This window comes from Oculina patagonica, chromosome 2, assembly GCF_052425735.1.
Source record: "Oculina patagonica isolate OP01 chromosome 2, crgOcupat, whole genome shotgun sequence".
Lineage (NCBI taxonomy): Eukaryota > Metazoa > Cnidaria > Anthozoa > Scleractinia > Oculinidae > Oculina > Oculina patagonica.
Genome location: NC_135759.1, coordinates 11,967,154 through 11,985,910, shown reverse-complemented (window position 1 = coordinate 11,985,910; position 18,757 = coordinate 11,967,154). Strand labels below are relative to the sequence as shown.

The window sequence follows — 18,757 nt, the reverse complement described above, 5'->3', positions numbered from 1 at the left end:
GGATTACTTTCCGCTGTGGGTGATCAAAGCGTCTCACTCAATAGTAGTGCGTCAACACTTGTAGAAAAAACGTGACTTGTCAAATTTACAAACGTTATGTAACAATTTTAAAACGTGAGTAGTCCAAATCATACAAAAATAACCAATTGAGAATGTTAGTGGTTCAGCGCACAAGGGCAACGAAGTTTAAAACGATTAAGAACGCAAATTTGTACTGGTACAAGTCTTTCACAAAGCGGCGCTAATATTTAACCTAAAACGATTAAGAACGCAAATTTGTACCAATTGAGAATGTTAGTGGTTCAGTGCACGAAGGCAACGAAGTTTAAAACGATTATGAACGCAAATCTGAACGCAAATCGATACTGGTACAAGTCTTTCACAAAGCGTTGCTAATATTTAACCTAAGGCATCTAATTTCGTGACAATTGATTATTCAGAATTGCAACATCATTTAATGCAGGTGTGAAGTGATATTTATAAGTGTTTTTGTAGCCTGTTGTGAAATTACTTCCGGTGAAGCAGTAAAAGCTGAAAATTGTTAGAAGTTAATGCATCGCCATTAGAAAAAAATGCAGCAACTGTTTTACTGGGAATGTAGCCGTTAGAAATGGCATGTGTAGCCGTAAGGTAAAGAATAACGCGAGGAGAAGCGGCTTTTGGCAATATCCAAACGAAAATTTACTTTTCAATGTGGGGTAAAGATTGCGTGACGAGACAAAAGGTAACTCTGTCGTGCGTAACCTTTATTGGGAACCCTGCATTAAGCCGAGTAGAAATCTTTCTAACTCGAAAGGAAACAACTATTTGGATTAAAGGCAAACGACAAAGTTTACTATTTTAACCAAGCCACAGTATAAGAGTCGCAAAGCGCCCAGTCGTCGCGACTGACAAATACAGCATTTCCTCTGCAAAGATTAAAAAAAATTCTTGAACTGAACTACAAAGAAATTATAAGTTAAAATTCTTTAAAAGACGTTTGAATTCTTCCATGATATGTTCGAACAACAATGCCCAGGATAAACCTTCTACTCATACGTCATACAAAACAGTCGGTATCTCGAAGAGATCTTTGATCTGAGTTAAGAACGGTAAAAGGGGAATACTTCTGAAGGTATTCCATTTTTTTCAATTTTTTTTTTTTAATTTTTATTTGACTTTTCACCAGAATAACTGGTTTCTAGGCACAAATGGAAAGCGCTTTTGCTTACCTTGTGGGATGGATCCACCTACCTCCAACTGCTTTATCAACAATTTGCTCTTAACAAAAACAAATTTAATGCATACTGTGCAACAAATGTGGTTGTCAATTTAGACACTTAATTAACTTTATTGACATTAATTTACAACTGGTTTCAGGTTCAAAATCAGAGTGCTGAAAGACGTTGGAGAGAGCAGCTAAACAGACAGTTGTGTCAAACCTCAATCAAGGAATGAACATTATTAACCCTCGACATGTTTTTCTGTTTATATGATATACAACATGAAAATGTCTTTATTGACATTGTTATTATTAATGTATTTCTGACAACCTCAGTACATGGTTGACGTGTATGGGTGATAACTCAATGTACTTATTTTATATATCGCTCAGTAAAAAAAAAACAACAACCAATTTGAGGATTTTTTCCTTTTCTATTGTTCCCAGTTTTCAAGAGTAGATTTACTTGGGTTTTTACGGAAAATAAAAAAAACTGATAAAGGAATCAAATATCGTTTACAAGTAAAAGCAGCTAAGGGATGCGGGAAGCACATAACCCAAAGCAAGAAAACAGATGACTTCAAAAGGCGAGACTGAGAGAAAATAAAGGATTGAATTGACTAGACTACTTTCATAAAATTTGAAAGTTATGAGGCATTTTTAGGCGAGGACGTTAGTCTCGAGCCTTATGTTATGAAGCGATAAATTGGTTGGGTTTACAACGGGCGATGAGCGATGTGATGATTCGAACCGAGGGGGATTGGTAACTAAGAATATGGCTTGAGATTGTTTTCCTCCGCCATCTTGGTTATTCAAGACTTTTTCGCAGCCAGAAGCCTTGACTCGAAGTAAGATTAGTAGCTTAAATTGCGCTCACTTACAAACATATTGAGATATCATAGTACACAAAAACCTTATCGACACACCGAACTAAATTGTGGTTTACGAGCTTGGAGTCAGCTGGCGAGTGCTGTTTCGGCAGACCTTTGCCTTTCAAGGCTGAAGTTGAACTGGATATAAAGCATTGAAAGCAATATAAACACGGCTAATTAAACATCAGGATTGATATATTTGTGATCTGAACTACTGGCGACATTGTAACCTGAGCTTTAACTGAAGAGGAGAAGTGCAGAAGAATATATTGCCACAACTGCTGAGGTGAGCGATCAAAAATTTATATCAGTTTGCTTGTACATGTACTTTATTGAATAACATAATGGACAAAGTATTTATGGAATCGAAATAACGATTTTAAAAGGCTAAATATCTGCTAGATGTTGTTATATTTAATTTGCTGGAATTTATAGATTACTAAGCATTGAGAGAGCTTCATTCGCGATCCCTTCTGTCAACAGAACGTTTTCGTATACTACTAGGTCAGATTTCAACATTGATCTTAATAATGGTGTGCAAAGCAGCAGTAAATAATTATAAACAAGTGATTGTAAAATATGGATAGAAACAAACTTATTTCAGGCTTTACCACTGACAAAAGAACTACAATTGATCACATTTATACAAATCTAAATAAATACTGATAAATCAAGAGTCCAAACTGGTGTTCTCAAGACACACTAAAGTGACCTTAAAGCTGGTTGGTTTAATAGCAACCAAAAAAGAGTATATACATTTTTGTAGACCATAATAACTAGTAGATGATTTAAGAAGCATAGTGTACATGTAGAAAGATGTGTTTCAGAAAAAAGAAAATTTTAAGTAACTACTTATGTTGCAATAAATTGTTGCAATGTTGCAATCAATTTTAACAATTGATTCTTTCTTTTATTATGTTTACAGAACAGAATTAAAAAACAACAGAAAACATCCAAAATACAGTTTTCAAAGAATCCACTGACAGCTGTGTTTTGTCCTAATTGCTTCAATATGTTTAATCTGCACTTTGTCAAGAAGCAGCATGAATGTGTGAATGTGGCTATTGCATTGGAACTGCTTTGACTGGAACTGGTTATTGGCCTCTATTCTGCCTCTATGCAATATATAGAATCGAATTTTTCCGCGTTTTTGAAAAATTAGCGGAAAAATATTCTCTCGTCGGTATGAACTATCAAGGGATTTGGTAGAGTATTAAAGGAGTAGTTGTATGCTAATTTCTTCATCTTGGTGTTCTTCTCTGGAGGCGACTGAATTTTATTTTTATCTTCTTATGATTAGAATTTTTTCTTTCCTTTTCAGATGCGATAATTTATGATATATGACGATGTGCCTTTGTTTTTTGGTTTTTTTAGGAGGTTATGTTCGTCTGTGACCAATTATTTATTTATTTTTGGGGCATTTTTGCGCCCGTAAAGAATGGGACCATCTGTGCCCAAATGTTTTAGGGGCCTTTTTGTGCGCCCGCGAAGTGTGGGACCATCTGTGCCCGAATATGTTAGGGGCTTTTTTGTGCCCGAGAAGAATGGGACCATCTGTGCCCAAATATTTTAGGGCCTTTTTTGCGCCCGAGATGAATGGGACCATCTGTGCCCAAATATTGCAGGGGCTTTTTTGTGCGCCCGAGGATTATGGAACCATCTGTGCCAAAATCTTTCAAGGGCCTTTTTTGCGCCCGTGAAGAATGAGACCATCTTTGCCCAAATATTTTAGGTGTTTTTTGTGCGCCCGTGGATTTTGGGACTATCTTTGTTCAAATGTTTAGAAAAATGAGCGGCATTTTTTCTGCCCAGAGGAGAATGGGGCCTTCTGTGCCCGACAGGGTGGGCCTAAGAAGTTCAAGACCATGATCATGTTTCCTGAAGGTAAGAGGCCTCTAGCGCCCAAGAGGTCAGAGGTATAGGACCTTCTGTGCCCGTCCGGGACGTAAGTTATATTTGCGTCTGATGAGTTTTGGACCATCTGTGCATGATATTTTTTGCGCCCAGAAAGTTGGGTTATTTTGCCTGTTTATGTTTTTTGTTCTTTTGTAACGTAGTTTGTTGTTATTCTGGTTACTTTTTGCGTGGTGTTTGATCATTTTATTAGTTTCATTTTTTGGTTGGTTGTTAGTTCTTTTATCATTTTAGATGTGTTCAAGTCGAAGATGTGGCGTGAATTCTATTTCTCAATTCCTGATTACCTGCAGCCGTTGGCTAGCCGCGTCCAGGAATCCGTGCTGGCGTCTGAAGCAGATGGTACTTACTATCTTCCCCGTTACTTGGCCGGTTTCAAACGATGGAAACATTGGGCTTCGTCCAAATAAGTTGTGTTTATGGTTTTTGTTTTGTACTATTGCGCACGGGTGGATTATATTGAGTGAATTTAGACGAGAGAGCCCAATCCTCACTATGAATGGCAGATATATTTAAAAAAAAAAAAGCGAAAACCATGAAGCAATAACACCTAAGTTAAAAAAATAAACTGTGTAAAACATCTCTGGATTTGCTACTGAAAGACTCTCAATTCAAATTCATTACTGGCAAACCACTGTATCAACTCTACTTCCTAGACTCCACATGTACTGTATCAAGATGTTGGACTTATTGGACTTACTTGCATCACAAATTGTACAGAAAGTGCAAACAACTTTCAGCCCCATTTAAATTTAACAAGAGTAAATCAAGATGCTATATCAACTTTACTTCCTGGAAACTTGTACTTCCTTAAGCTTGCACTGCGTGTTTTAAGTGATATTAAGTTTTTGGACTTACTGCACAAAATTTACATTACAGATTGTACAGTCAGTGCAGACAACTTTAAGCCACATTTAAACAAGAGGCAATCTAGATACATTATTTCAAGACATTTTATTCCTGCCAAAGTTGTGGAAGTTTCCTAGCTGTCTAGTAAAGTTACAAAATATGTTGCCTTCCATTGTGAAAAGTCGTGATAAAATACATCTTATTAGAGTTGTACGAATTAAATCGTGCCAATTTTGTGATCAAAGCAGCTTACAATTTGCCTTTTATTAATTACAGTAACATTGGTTAGAAACTAACCTTTCCTTGGAATGCACAACTAAAAACACCACCGGAAACAAAGTACTGTATTTTAAAATTTTATTTACCTGACAAACCCTTCCCCCCCCCCCCCTTTTATAGCAAATGTCTCAGTGTCTCAACTTTCGACTTACAGTGAGGAGCCCAAAAGGGTGACCACTTTTAATGTACTAACAATTTTTGCCTTGCACGAAAGAATGTGAATTAATTAAAAGTGGTCACACATTTGGGCTCCTTGCTGTAAATGAGTAAATCACACATCTTTTGGACTCGCATTTTCACTCAATAGACATTTTTGGCTTTGTCAGTGTAAGTAGCCCATTTCAAAATCACATGATGCTGAATACCAAGAGAATTTTTTCTGAATTTGAAAGTAGTGATTCTCAAGAGTGATGTCACAGTCTGAAATAGGACAACAAAAAAACGAAGCCCGAAAGGTCCCTTCTCAGTTCTTTGTCTGGAATTTTTAACATACTGTCTTGCTTTACTGGAACGTCCTCGCCTTAGTATGCATTGCATACCGGTTATTTAGTAAAAGTTGGTAACAGGAAATTTGTAAGGTACTTTGACCACTAAAAACGAAAATGCTTGTTACCAAAGTTTTCTGTGCGATCTTGAGTCTCAAAATGACGTCATAAAATGACATCTAAAATGACGTCATCGCACAATGTCAAATTTGTACAAGAGGATAGGGTCTAAGCCGTATGCGCTTTACCTTAAGGTTACTATTTTTAGCGACTACTAATTTTAGCGATTTTTTATGAGCAAGATTTAGCGATTATTAAATTTAGCGATTTTCCGAAAATCAAAAAAAAATTAATATATAGCTAAGATGGAAATAAATGTTCAGTAATAGAACAAAGTCACTTAAAATTGAACGAACATTACCATTGTCAGAAAGAACAAAGTGAATTGCAAATGTTAGAAAGTCGTTCTCGTTAGAGAAATCAGACATATTTTCCACGATGCAGGCGATCCCAGTTCTCTCCCAACCCTTCGTAATTGTTGCCCTCATAGTTGCCCTACCTTCTGACGTTGTCATATAGTTGAAAAGGGCCACTGTATTTAATTTTGTGTTCCTCTGGCGGGCGGGGGTATTAAATTAACGCGTATTAAATTTGTCTGTGACAAATTTTAGCGACTACTAAATTTAGCGATTTTGGCCTAACTCGCTTACCTTAAGTATCCGAAACCGCCGAAATATTTTTTAACAGTAGTGGCGATGCATTAGAAAACATGCGACGGAATGGGCGGCGCTACCGTATTTTCATCGGTTTTCCCTTCAGCTCACTGAAGAAATCTGAAAGCCACGGGCAAAAATAAAAGCATTGTCACAAGAACTAAATGAAGCTCATAGAAAAACAGCGATTCATTTCGTCCGCGAAACGAAGATAGGGTGATTTTTACGCAGTTACCGAATAAATAAGCTTAAGCTTATAGGAATAAACTCGATATATCTGCCGTAAATTGTTTGCAGAAACTGCTGAAATGATTCTTACAGAGTCTAACCACATGACAAATTCACAAAGGTACAAAACTTCGAAAACTAAACTATATAAAACACCTGTATAAAAACATTTCAGCTTACAAACTTCACTATTCATTCAACTGAACTAGCCTTCTTGCTCAAAAGGCCATTCCAATAAAATGTTTCGTTTCCCATCGCCCGACCGACCCATTTTTTCGAAAAGTAAAAAAAATCCAGATTCACTAGTCAAAGAAGCAAGTACTTCAATTTACAAGCAGAAGATCGTGTTTTATTAACAACAATTGGTATGATGTGATGTATTTGTCTTTAGCAAACATCGATTCTACGTTAAAAGACCAAGTTTTCGAGTTGACTTTATAATCAGGCTTTCTTAGCAGCCCGACCTTTTCTGGAACCCAGAACCCTTCAAGTGTTCATTCTTTTTTTTTTTTTTTTTTTTTGCTAGACCGACCGACCCACCATCACAAGAGACTGCCTCGTCCCAGGCGTCCTCCTCCTTAGCCGTGCACGGTTCGCTTGGCGTTGTGGGACTCACGTGCACGGTTCGCTTGGCGTTCTGGGCCTGATGCGGACATCTAACCATCAACCCCCGCGCTCCCTGTTTGCCCGCCTTACCGCCTCAACATCCGGCCAATCGGCGCCTGGGAACGAGGCAGCACAAGAGACTGGGCTATGGGAAACGAAACATTTTATTGGGATGGCCAAACATGATAATAAAGAAACTCACACTAAACTCTTTTTAATACTAACGACGGACTCTGTTTACATTTGTCATAGCTTGCACTTGATAGTTGAGCGAAAATAAACGTTATTAAAGCTGTCCGAATAGACCTTTCCACGGTTTCTGCCGCCATCTTGGAAGCGAGGAGTTCGATGCCCAATAACATAAAGAAATTGAACATTCTGCAATTCCCATGAATTACAAGGTAAAGATACCTAGCAAACGATTTTATGGATGAAAGCTTGTGCTGGGAGGCGAGAAATCGCATTTTTAGTTTTTCATACAAATGCTTACATTTTTTCCGCGCAAATGGCGGCTCGGATTTCAAACAAATGTATGTAAAAATGAAAAAAATATATATTTGCGGCTTTCCTTGCGAGACTACATTCCCCAAATTTGATCAATAAACTCGTTTACCCGGTATCTTGAGTTTGTAATGGAAAAATATTTCGGAATTAGAATTTTCCGTTAATTATTCGACATTAGATTCTTCATTTTTTCCATATTTTTTTAAGCGTACGTGAGCGGCGGGAAAGCCAACTTACTGCAACAATGAAATGCAGTCAATGATGCGTGATACTTTGGAACATAGTAAAGAAATTTCAGAAAAAACTCTTTTAAGTGTCAAAAAATTAAAATTAACAGACGTTTCGGGCTGAGCCCTTCTTCAGTGTTATGTTCGAAATGCCAATGTTTAACACGAGTTGCGCCATACAAAAAATCAAAGTCTCTTCGAGATGTCGACGTTTTTGCATAAAGTATGAGTCGAAGGTTTATCCTGTGCATTGTTCTTCGAACTTATCATTACAGTTTCTTTGTAGTTTAGTTTAACAATTTCCTATCTTCGCGGAGGAAATGCAGCCATATAATTTTGTCAAAAATGGCTCGTCCGCGCCGGGTATTTATACACATATTCCTTAACATTACACAAATAAACAGTGCAAATTTCACCGAGATCTGACAATTCTATACTTTAAAATTGCAAGGACCTTTCGAGGCAGTCGATTACGGCAGCGAAATTAGCAAATGAAACAGCAAAATATGCGTTCGACGCTTTGTTTTTGCGACGCCATATTTGAATTGTTATAGCCGGGTAGACCGCTGTTCAATGTGTTCAAGGCCGTATCGTTACGATGGCTCCACGAAAAAGCACGAACAAAAATACGGATATTTCCGACTACTGTCGGAGAAAACATTGCGCATATAATTGGGGCGTAAACAAATCGTTACACTCAAGCTGCGTTTTGTCTAGGCTCTGCGAGGGTCGGATATCAAGACCCAGGATTAAACAAAAGCCATATATACAGTGAATGCTTTCGAAATATATTTGAAGATGAAATACGAAAGAATTTTGCTGTCTTTGACTGAAATTACACTCGAACTGCGTAGATACGATCGCATGTTGTAAAGCCGATTCATGCAACATTGCTGTCATTCCCTGTCAACGCGAGGTCACGTCCCTAACGACCTAGGCTGATGACGAAATAGAGTTGCGCTTACATGTAGCGACCAAATTTGGCCTAATTTTTAACCGCTCCTAAGCTAAAAGAAGCCCCCATCTCTTGCATTTGTTTTAACTTCAATAATATCTTTGAAAAGAGCGAGTTTTTTGGTATGGTTTATTTTTGACGTTTGTAATTTTTAAACGATGTAAGTGCTAGTGATTATTTGTTCGTGTTTTAGTTACGCAATCCATTGTTTGTGCGACGCTTTTTATCCAGGTTTTATAGATCGCCTTTCAGACACACGTGCGTTGAGATAAGAAAGCTGACATGTCACTTTTAAAATTGTTATATAACGTTTGTAAATGTGACAAGTCACGTTTTTTCACGAGATCGCAAGTGATCACCCACAGCGGAAAGTAATCCCTTGAGAAATTAAAACAGTCCCTTGATAAATTAAAAAAGTCCCTTGAGAGTTTACAAATATGTGGTTCCAAATTTTGTTCACTAACCCCTATTCTACGTTTTTTGCTTGTAAACAAGCAAAAACGTCGAAACAAACGGCTCGCGCGCGCGAAATTGACACAGTCAATTAATTATAAGTTGATGCTGAGATAAAACATAGGCGCATGTTGTTAATACGCACAGGATCAGTCAAATACAGTCAACTCTTTCTTAACGGACACCTCTATAAGACGGACACCTCCATAAGACAGACACCTGGTTATGGTCCCTGCCGTTTTTCAGTCATTTTACTGTAAGAAAACTCTCTGTAAGACGGACACCTCTCTAAGATGGACAACGGACACTTTGAAACCGCCAACGGACAGGCACTAAAAGTTATTTTTTCGTGAATAATACTTCAAAACTTGTTATCGACATAAAGCATAGCAGGTCAGCGCCTTTAGAATACCAAATTTACCAAAAACAATCTGCTAAAACGCATTACTTCTCTGCTTAAACTTGTAGATTTAGTTTTCTACTTACAGTATCACCGTTTGTCATTAGCAAACAAGTCGAATCTCTGATATTATTTTTGTTCCACTTTATAGGTTTTGCTAACGTAAGCGACTAAAACAGACGTGTATTCGTTGTGCATAGCCGTTTAGCTTTATCGTCTCAAAATTTCTGGTGTCACGTTACCTCGACTCTCTATAAGGCGGACACCTCTATAAGACGGACAGTTGGGGCCGGTCCCGACGGTGTCCGTCTTAGAGTGAGTTGACTGTAAAACTAAAATTAATATTTAGTCCGCTCGGTCTGAGAGAAGCGAGCTCGAAAATCAGTCGCATTTCCTGTTGTTTCCGGTGTGTGTTGCCGCCACTGCACTGTTTCAGGCCACAAACCGCTAGTCGTCGAGTGAGTGGGAGCGATAATTTAAAATGTAAAATGCGCCAGAGTGAGTGGAAGGCTGAGTTGAAATGTTCAGCCACCGGGAGGTCAGGAGAGTCTGAAACGTTCCCGGAGGCGCCTCCCAGTCTCACCGATGTATTGCTATAGAACAGGTGAAGCGATCACGGATGGTATAGACGCTCTTGGGGCCCTGTACATTAATTTGGGGTGTGGTGTACTTGCACGTCAAGCATCGAGGACGTCGGCAGGGATAAGTTCCGCCATCTGAGTGCGTGTAGCCAGAGGAGTGCACAAGAACATCCCTGAGGTTTTTGTCTCGTCGTTACGACACAAGGGGCAACTCGGTGAAAATCCTGCGTGTCTCAGGATCAGTGGACAAGATGTCGAAGTTATCCAGCAGGATGCGTTTTGTGCCGGTGTTGAAGGGGTTGTACGTTAACACGAGCGGCACTCTATTCTCTGCGTTGTCGTTCCGGTGTGATGGTGGTGTTAGTGCGTCGTCTTGGTGGACAGTTGACACCGTGCGTAGCTCGTTGTCGGGTGAGGCCTCGGGGTAACCACGCGCCAGGAAGAAGGTCTTTATTTCTGAGGTTCTGGCTACAAAATCATCATTATCAGAACAGATCCGGCGGAGTCGAAGAAACTGGCTGTATGGGATTGCCTTTTTACAATGATCCGGATGGAGTGATGTATGATGGAGGTAGTTGTGTGTATCTGTCTCCTTGTGGTGTCTCTATCGTAAAAAAAAAAAAAAAACAGTCGTCACCATTCCTGAAGATCTACCCTTATCAACGCAGAGTATTCTGTACTCAGCAAGGGTCTTACATTTGTTCCTGACTGTGAGAAGTTCTACCGCCGCCTGCGCCTAAAAGCTCATTTTCACGATCGTGAAGACACTGACCAAGTGCCTGACAATGATCCCTTCACTAGGTTTGACAGCAAGACCTCTACTTGGACGCCTCCTGAAGGGAGATTCTCCGTACTTGACCATTACATAGATCGCTGCCGCCGTTTTATCGCTTCTCGCAACTACATGAGACGTGCTACCTTCTCGAACCTTTCACAGGAAGAAAAGCCAGCTCTTCAAAGCTTGAGACGTCGGAACGACATCGTTATCAAACCGGCCGGCAGTGGTTGTCTGGAAACAAGATCTCTACATCCAGGAAGTAAACCGCCAGCTGTCTGACAACCGTTTTTACCGACGTCTAGATTCTGACCCCATTCAGGCTGATCAAAAAGCCATCAAAGATACCATCAAAGGCATGATCGCTACATGTGAACTACCTCCAACGGCGAAACATCTTGTGGTTACCACCCCGCGCACTTCGCAGTCGCGTTTCTATATGCTACCCAAAATTTATAAGCCAAACAACCCTAGACGTCCCATTGTCTCGGCATGCTCCTGCCCTACCGGGCACATCGCCTCGTACCTCGATGAAGTAATGGCGCCCTTTCTCAGACATCTCCCTACCTACGTCAAGCAAACCATGCACTTGCCATCTTTGAATTAGATTCGAAGAGTCTGATCCCAGTCCTCGCTTCCTGTTCACCATGGACATTAAATCGTCCCAACTATGCGTGCCTGTTTGTCGGTTACATTGAAGAACAGATCCGCTCCAACTACACCGGCTTTGTACCCCAACTTCACAAACGCTGCATTGACGATGGAGCTGCACAGTGCAGTCGCCTTGATCATGCATAGTTAGTAGAGGAACTAACTATGCCTTGATCTGGAGGAATTTATCAATTACGCCTCCAACTATCACCCAGCCCTGCAGTTCACATCAGTGAACTGGAACTACCTTTTCTCGAAATCAAGCTGGCAATTAAAAACAACAGCTTACAGACGTCCGTGCACTACAAGGAGGGAATATAGGGAGAAGTTATATCGCAGGCGTAGATCGAGGGTCGAACACACGTGATTGTTGAACAGCGGTATAGCATAAACTACTTCATGTAAGATAACTGGTTGATGACCAATATTCTTAAAGGGAAGTTGTAACCCTTAATATGCTAAAAATTACTCCAGAAACCACGTTTTTTAACCGTTAATCGATTTGCTCAGCTCTACGGTCCTTGATTTCTCGCAACTTTGCTAGAAATGCACTTTCCGACAGTGTAGTAAGTTTTCAATGAAATTTTAAAGGAAAAATGAACAACATTTTATTTGACTGTTTTAGCACCAATTTCACACCAAAAACTAATCCGGACTTAGCATGTTATAGGTTAAAAGCTCGATAAAGCTCAAAGTTGGAAAAAATTTTGTGCGTTTTCACGACCCATAAGATGCGTGATCAAACAATAATAATAAATAAATAAACAAGGCTCTGAAGTACATGTACATATCATTTCCACAAAGTCGAGGCAATAAAAAATCAACAAACTTTACGTCTAAAAAACTTTATAGCTTCCATGAAATACGGCCAGAGTTAGCGAACTCGACTACAGCTGTAACGCCCCGAGTAACGACTCGTAATAGTGTATTATCGAACAACAATTTTCGATCAGTTAAATGGATAAATGGTCGACTTAATCTACTAGTCCTACATACATCTCAACAAGCTATATTTTGCGAAAGCGTGCAAGCTTGTTTTATTTAATAGCTCACGGCTGATGAATAAAGAAACCCTCAGAAGTAAATCCCTACTGAAGGTTTCTGAGAACACGAATATTTTGCTACCATTGATGGCTAAATGTTCTTAATGCACTAAAACAGGCTTCAATCAGTTCTATCGCCGGGATTCAAGCCCAGATTAGGGGCACACAAAGTAGTTTGCCAGATTTTCGGCCAAGTCCACATTCAGACAACTTGCATGAAAATATTGACCGCAGTTGTCGCAACCGAGCCAATCTTCCCCATCGTCGTCCTTGCAGACTTTGCAGACGTTTGCATTTCTCCTACGGTAAAGTGAAACACAAATAAAATAATTAAATGTATTAGTTAACAGCTTAAAGAATGATAATTTTCTAATTTGAGCATGTTCGATTGGAAGTAATAATGAGAATAATGGGAGCAATCAGTGTCCCCAATTAGCCTAACAGCTAGACACTATGACACTTCGTAAATAGTTTATTCATTCATCATTCGTTTAGGTACTTTCCCATTTTAAAGCACATGTATTCAAACATGTATCAACTCACTCGTGGATGTCGTCGTAGCAAGAGCCAAGTACGACTGACATAATTCTTTGGCGTTCGGTTGAGATGTTAAACGCAGCATTCACATTTGTTCCCTCACAAAGGCACTTTGCAAACTAAAGAGCAGAATCAAATAACGCAAATCAGCTTTTTTAGGAAAAAATGTTTTATTAATCGTAAAAAAATACCCAGGTTAATAAACTGGTAGCTGTACTTACAAGACAGACAATAACACCACAGTTGTAACCATCCTTCTGGCTAAAGTGAACCGGCTCAAGGCATGGCCAGGATTGAGAAAGCCAACCTGTCTTGATGTCAACAACGTCACTGAAGAAACCAAGTTGTAAAACTGGGATCAGGTATTTATGCGCTCACCCTTGAATAATTACTCCTTAATCGCTTCACGTAAAAGCTTAGTGAACTGAATGAATATATAGTAATGAAATCACGATTAAGAGAAATAAGAGGTTGGATGTTTGCACGCGACTTTATTAGCGAGCTTTTCTTGAAATAAACGTCAAAGACACTTATAATTCTCGCAGAATTACTTTTAGGAACTGCTTTCTTACACTTGCATCCAAGCTGGTAAACCAGAACTTCAGCCAACAGTCACTCACGACTTTTTTTTATAGATGTAAAATTAGTTGCTCTATGAATTCTTATATGAGTCGAAACAGTGGTACTTGGCCTTACCTTATCTTATAAATTAGTGTCGCGAGCCTAGGAGCCGACCGGGAGTCGATGGTCCTCTGAACTTCTCCTTCCATAGGGTCAAAATAGTATCTTTTGTTGTGAGCTTTGTCCAACACCTAAAAGAAAAGCGACCAATCCCTTTCAACGCATTGCTACTTCTTAGGATTTGTTAGCTAGGAAGTTAAGTAGTAGCGACTAACGCATTTTTGGTTTTCATTGCTACATGTCGTATCCACTTACCAACAGAGTCCAGTGGTTTCCAGATTTATTGATTGGCACCAATATTTTTGAAATGTTGGCAAAGTTTAGTCCAGACCACAATAAACGCGTGCTGGAGCCTCTTTTGACTATCTCGGCCAATGTGGTGTCAGCAACAAGCACATCAGCGTGGCGAAGACTAATTTCCTTCCACATTACAGCTTCCACAACCTTTAATTGTAGGAAAATAAGATAAAGATAAAGAAGATAAAGATACAGCAAGCTGTATATGTTCATCTAGCATAACATAAACACGTACAGAAATTACCTTGTCTACGAGCCAGCCTCCGACAAAGCCCTTTATGGAGTTTGTGATGACGGAATGTCGACTCGAAATATTTGGAGGAATGAGTGTCCATAGGTCACTAACTGTTAGTCTGGCAGGTCCGACCTCCAACATGACGTCGTTTAGTCCAAGACCAATTTTCGAAGCATTAGTAAGACGAGAAACAAAGTCACTTTTACAATTTACCCGTGATGTGTTCACCTGATCGTCTCTGAAAGATAAAACCAAAAGTAGTAACAGAAGTCAAAATTACCCCTTTTTACTTTTGAGAAACAGGTTGTCTTACCGTTGCAAAGTTTTGGCGTCCACCCCACTGAGATCTTCCTCTTCTTCATCTTGATCATCATCAGTACTGATCACCAAGTCAACGATCACCTCTTCTGTTTTCTGAGGAAAAGACACGTCAGGAAATGCAATTATTTCCGTTTTTTCTGTATATGATATGAACGCGTTTATTATAATAAAAGAAACAGAAAATAGGAATGTAAAAGGTTCAAGTACAAGTAAGATATTAATAATAATAATAACAATAATATAATAATAAATAATATTAGTAAATTAATAGTCTGTCTGTGAGAAGAGAGCTTTAGTGGTACGTAAAAGTGACAAGTCTCGTGTTAAATTTTACGTCCGATATCCACAGTTAGTGCCCGAGCATATAAAAGTTAAATGACTTCTTGAGAGTTAGTTATGGAATGTACATAGGAATTCACAAGAACTGTTGAAGACTTGAAGTCGTCAGCGACATCACAAGTAATTGAAACACAGCTGAACTATACTCTACCTCTTTCTTGACTTCTATCTCTCCTTGTTCACCAATGACCACTTTAGGAACAGAGATTTTCTTTTTCCATTTTCTCCTCTTAGGAAGCTTTTTGTGAAACACTTGATGGAACTCTATTCTGTTGGGCTTCAATTTCTTCTTCACCGGACTACTTCTGAGGGGAAGACCATTCTGTTTGGGACAACTTTTCAACAGAACTTCATGTACTCTCTTTATCCCTTCTATGGCCTCTGCTAGCGTGTCGTCGTCCTCCACGAGAAATGAGGAATCTTTTATAGCATTTAGCTCTGCTTGAAGAATTTTCCTCAAATTTGCGCTACGTGAAGGCCGATTGTGATCTGCTGCCTTAAAGGTCTTGGTGAGCTTGTCTGTCGGAGATGGATTTTCTTTCTCCATTTCAAAATCAGAAGAACTTCCAGTCGAATCATCCTGTGACTCATCATGGGTGCAGTCGGCTGTTACGTCCTGGGTGTCGGGAATGACTGCATCGTTTGTTGTTGTGGAAGCCACAGCAGGGGTGTTTATCTCTAAATGCCCGGTATCAAGAGTGATGAAAACACTGTTTCTGTAGTGTGCTGGTAAGAAATTAAAGTCCCAAAAAAAAGTCTTCAAAGGTATTAAAGACTGCGAAGAAGTGTTTGCAAGGATACTGAGTTTTCCGCCAATCAGCGCAAGAACAACTTGGAGTCGTTAAATTGACAAGGTGCTTTTGGTTAGAGTTAGTTGAAAACTTCACGTGAAATTCCCCTTTCTTAAAGTTGACTGGAGATACATCGGTTTCCTGGTACTCAGCTGCTGCATAACGGCTGTTTAGACAATATTTTACAAATCGTGGTGGCCGGTCATGCAGGTACACAGGAACAGTGTGGTTGTACTTCCCATAAGCGCTGCTGGATTGTAAATTGCTCTGTAAGTAATGCTGGTGAGAATCTGGAACAAACGATTCCACCAACATGGTACCGATACCGTAAACAGATTTGTCAATCGAAGTTGGCAAATACTTGTATTTAAACAATTTGTTTTGTGCTTCGGTGCCATTGTTGGTATTGACAATGTTGATTGCCTGCTGCTTCCTGAATGCCTGAGCCCAGCGAAAAGAACAGGACAGCCACGTATTTTCCACGTAGTTCTTCAGGTTTACGTGGTCCTTATAAATTCTTGAATTCCTCAATGCGTCCACACCTTTCTTAAACCCCTCTTCTGTGCGGGCATAGGAAATGTTCTTCATGTAGCTCAGAAACATCTCCTGCTCAGCTGAAGATAGGTCGTTCTTCTTTGCCCTCGCCCATCTTTGCAGCGCCTGGATACGATGAAAATCGCAAATGTACACCACACTTGATGAAAACCGCTCTTCAATTGCACCTATTTCAGCGCCAGAGTAGTCGACCATGAAATAGCTTGGATCCCAGGTCGGATTCCACTCCCTAAGAATGGCCAATGCTTTGCTGATCGACGCTTGGTCTTCGGTCTGACACATGAATTCTGCGACTACGGTATATCCCACATTTGTGTGGACACAGATGAAGAAAAGCGGGATGGCGTACATGGTGGTCTTGTAAGTGGCATCCATCAAAACCAGCTCGCTACCGTACCGCTCTAGTAGTCGCTGCTGCCATGGCTCCTGGTGGACAAAAAGAAACGTTTCCTCTCTTGAGGAGCTATCCTTTGCGGGGGGATCAGATGCCTCGTCTCTTGTTCTGTAAAAGAACTTTGTTTCAGGAGACTTCTCTTTCCAATCTGATATCTTGTGGCGGAGGGATTCTTGGTCGTCGTCAGAGTACTTTTGTGCGGAAATTGCCCGAGCAATATGATTTCTCAGGTCTTTGCGGCATGGATAGTACCTCCGATTCGTCTTTTTAGGCTTCTTAGCATCTGGGACATCAGCAAATACTTCATTTTCTACGTAGCGGTCAAGACACCGTTTCACTTCAGCAACGTTGGTAATGTTCCGTTTTGCTAGCTCATAAATCTTTTCAACTATACGTTTATCAACGTACTGCCATATCGTTGCTGACTCCCCGACAGGATGGTTAATATGAACAGAACAGAGGGGAATCCGCACGTAGAAGAAGCGGGTCATTGTCCGCAGGGGCTCACTATCGGTTGGGGCGTTTAGTCTTTTCTCTAGACTTTTGAGGACGCCTTTCTTGGCCATTGTGAGGCTGTTATTGGTTACGCACTTGTCTTTTTCGACATGGTAGTCTACAAAAACTTTCACAGCGCGTATTTGGATTACTGCAGGACATTCCAGCTTCCGGGAATTTTGAAGACGGAGGCGATTTTTAGATACGTAATCATGTGCTACGTCTGGCTTTGGTTTACAGCCTCCACGTCCATCCTGGTGTAAAATATATTACAGAAACTGTATTAATTCAAATACGGTGAATGCAGTTTTAAGTTCAATTATTTTTTGTCCCGGGGAGAAAAGTGGGTACTGTCCGAAAAAAATATATAAACGATACAGTCGGCAAACGAACATGCCTGTTATTTCTCACCGATCCTTACCTTACTCGGTCCATGAAGGCAATGTCTACTTTCATTGCTAATGATGGTGAATGGCTGACCAAAAAACTCAATTGGTACGCTTCCGCGATTGTGTTCAAAGACTGGAGAAGCTGAAAGTTAATTATTAAACATTCTTGTGAAATAGAAAATTATTGTGTGACAAAGGTCAACAATCCCCAACAATACCTTTTATGATCACGAATTACAGCTTGAAGAGAGTAAAAGATTAGCCTACCTGACTTCGAAAATCTCTTATGATCCTTTTCCCTTGAATGCAGATCTTTTCTTACATAGCAGGTGGAACTTAGAAGGAGAAATCTCTCTAGGATATCTTCCAGTTCTTCTCTCGTGCCATCAAAATATCCTACACAATGTTTATCTACCACGGATAAATGGTCGACATTCTGCTTTAAAAATTCGATCTCGCTGTTCCGTAAGGAACTGAAATTTTCAAAAGATTTCGCCATGGATTTTAGCGACAAAACGGTGAGCTAACCGGCAAACGAAGATCCATTGTTTAAAGGTCAAATCAACGCTGAACTATACTGTTGAATTCCATTGTCGGCGTGCAAGTGCTGCTTATAAGTCTTATAAATATTTAGTTTTAGTTTTGGCGGGTTTTGGCGCGCCTTTTAAACATTGCCGCTGATCAAATATATTGCGTGCTCTTACCGCTGATCAAAAATATTGTGTGCTCTCACCCTCGATCTACGCCTGCGATATAGCTTCTTCCCTACAAGGAGACAGATACACACAACTACCTCCATCTTACGTCACTCCATCCGGATCATTGTAAGAAGGCCCGAAAAAGGCAATTCTATACAGCCAGTTTTTTCGACTCCGCCGGATCTGTTGATAGTGACACAGGCGGCCCAAGCTCAGGATGTGAGGAGTTCAAATAATATTCTTTTGAAAGACGCGAAACGTGATGCTCGCCCGGTGGCATAGGAAGGTG

The 18,757-nt window shown here is 40.0% G+C and overlaps 1 protein-coding gene and 1 pseudogene across 3 annotated transcripts in view; one reads left to right on the top strand and one right to left on the bottom strand.

Moving 5' to 3' along the window:
- The window catches only part of LOC144639678 (coiled-coil domain-containing protein 172-like), a 95,997-nt gene extending 90,059 nt beyond the window's left edge, over window positions 1–5,938 (top strand). For both annotated transcript variants that reach the window (XM_078498973.1, XM_078498962.1), the window contains 2 exons: window positions 1,360–1,873; window positions 5,672–5,938. In XM_078498973.1, coding sequence (XP_078355099.1) covers window positions 1,360–1,402 — 43 coding nt within the window. In that variant the 3' untranslated portion in view covers window positions 1,403–1,873; window positions 5,672–5,938. The remainder of the gene's footprint in view (window positions 1–1,359; window positions 1,874–5,671) is intronic.
- Window positions 5,939–12,135: 6,197 nt separating this feature from the next.
- LOC144642156 (uncharacterized) lies at window positions 12,136–18,269 on the bottom strand (annotated as a pseudogene). The gene is made up of 10 exons (XR_013568706.1): window positions 18,038–18,269; window positions 17,803–17,918; window positions 15,298–17,635; window positions 14,800–14,900; window positions 14,496–14,724; window positions 14,210–14,398; window positions 13,970–14,085; window positions 13,495–13,603; window positions 13,280–13,392; window positions 12,136–13,036 (listed from the first exon to the last, which is right to left on the bottom strand). The product of XR_013568706.1 is annotated as an uncharacterized LOC144642156 (transcript).
- Between the last annotated feature and the right edge of the window lie 488 nt (window positions 18,270–18,757).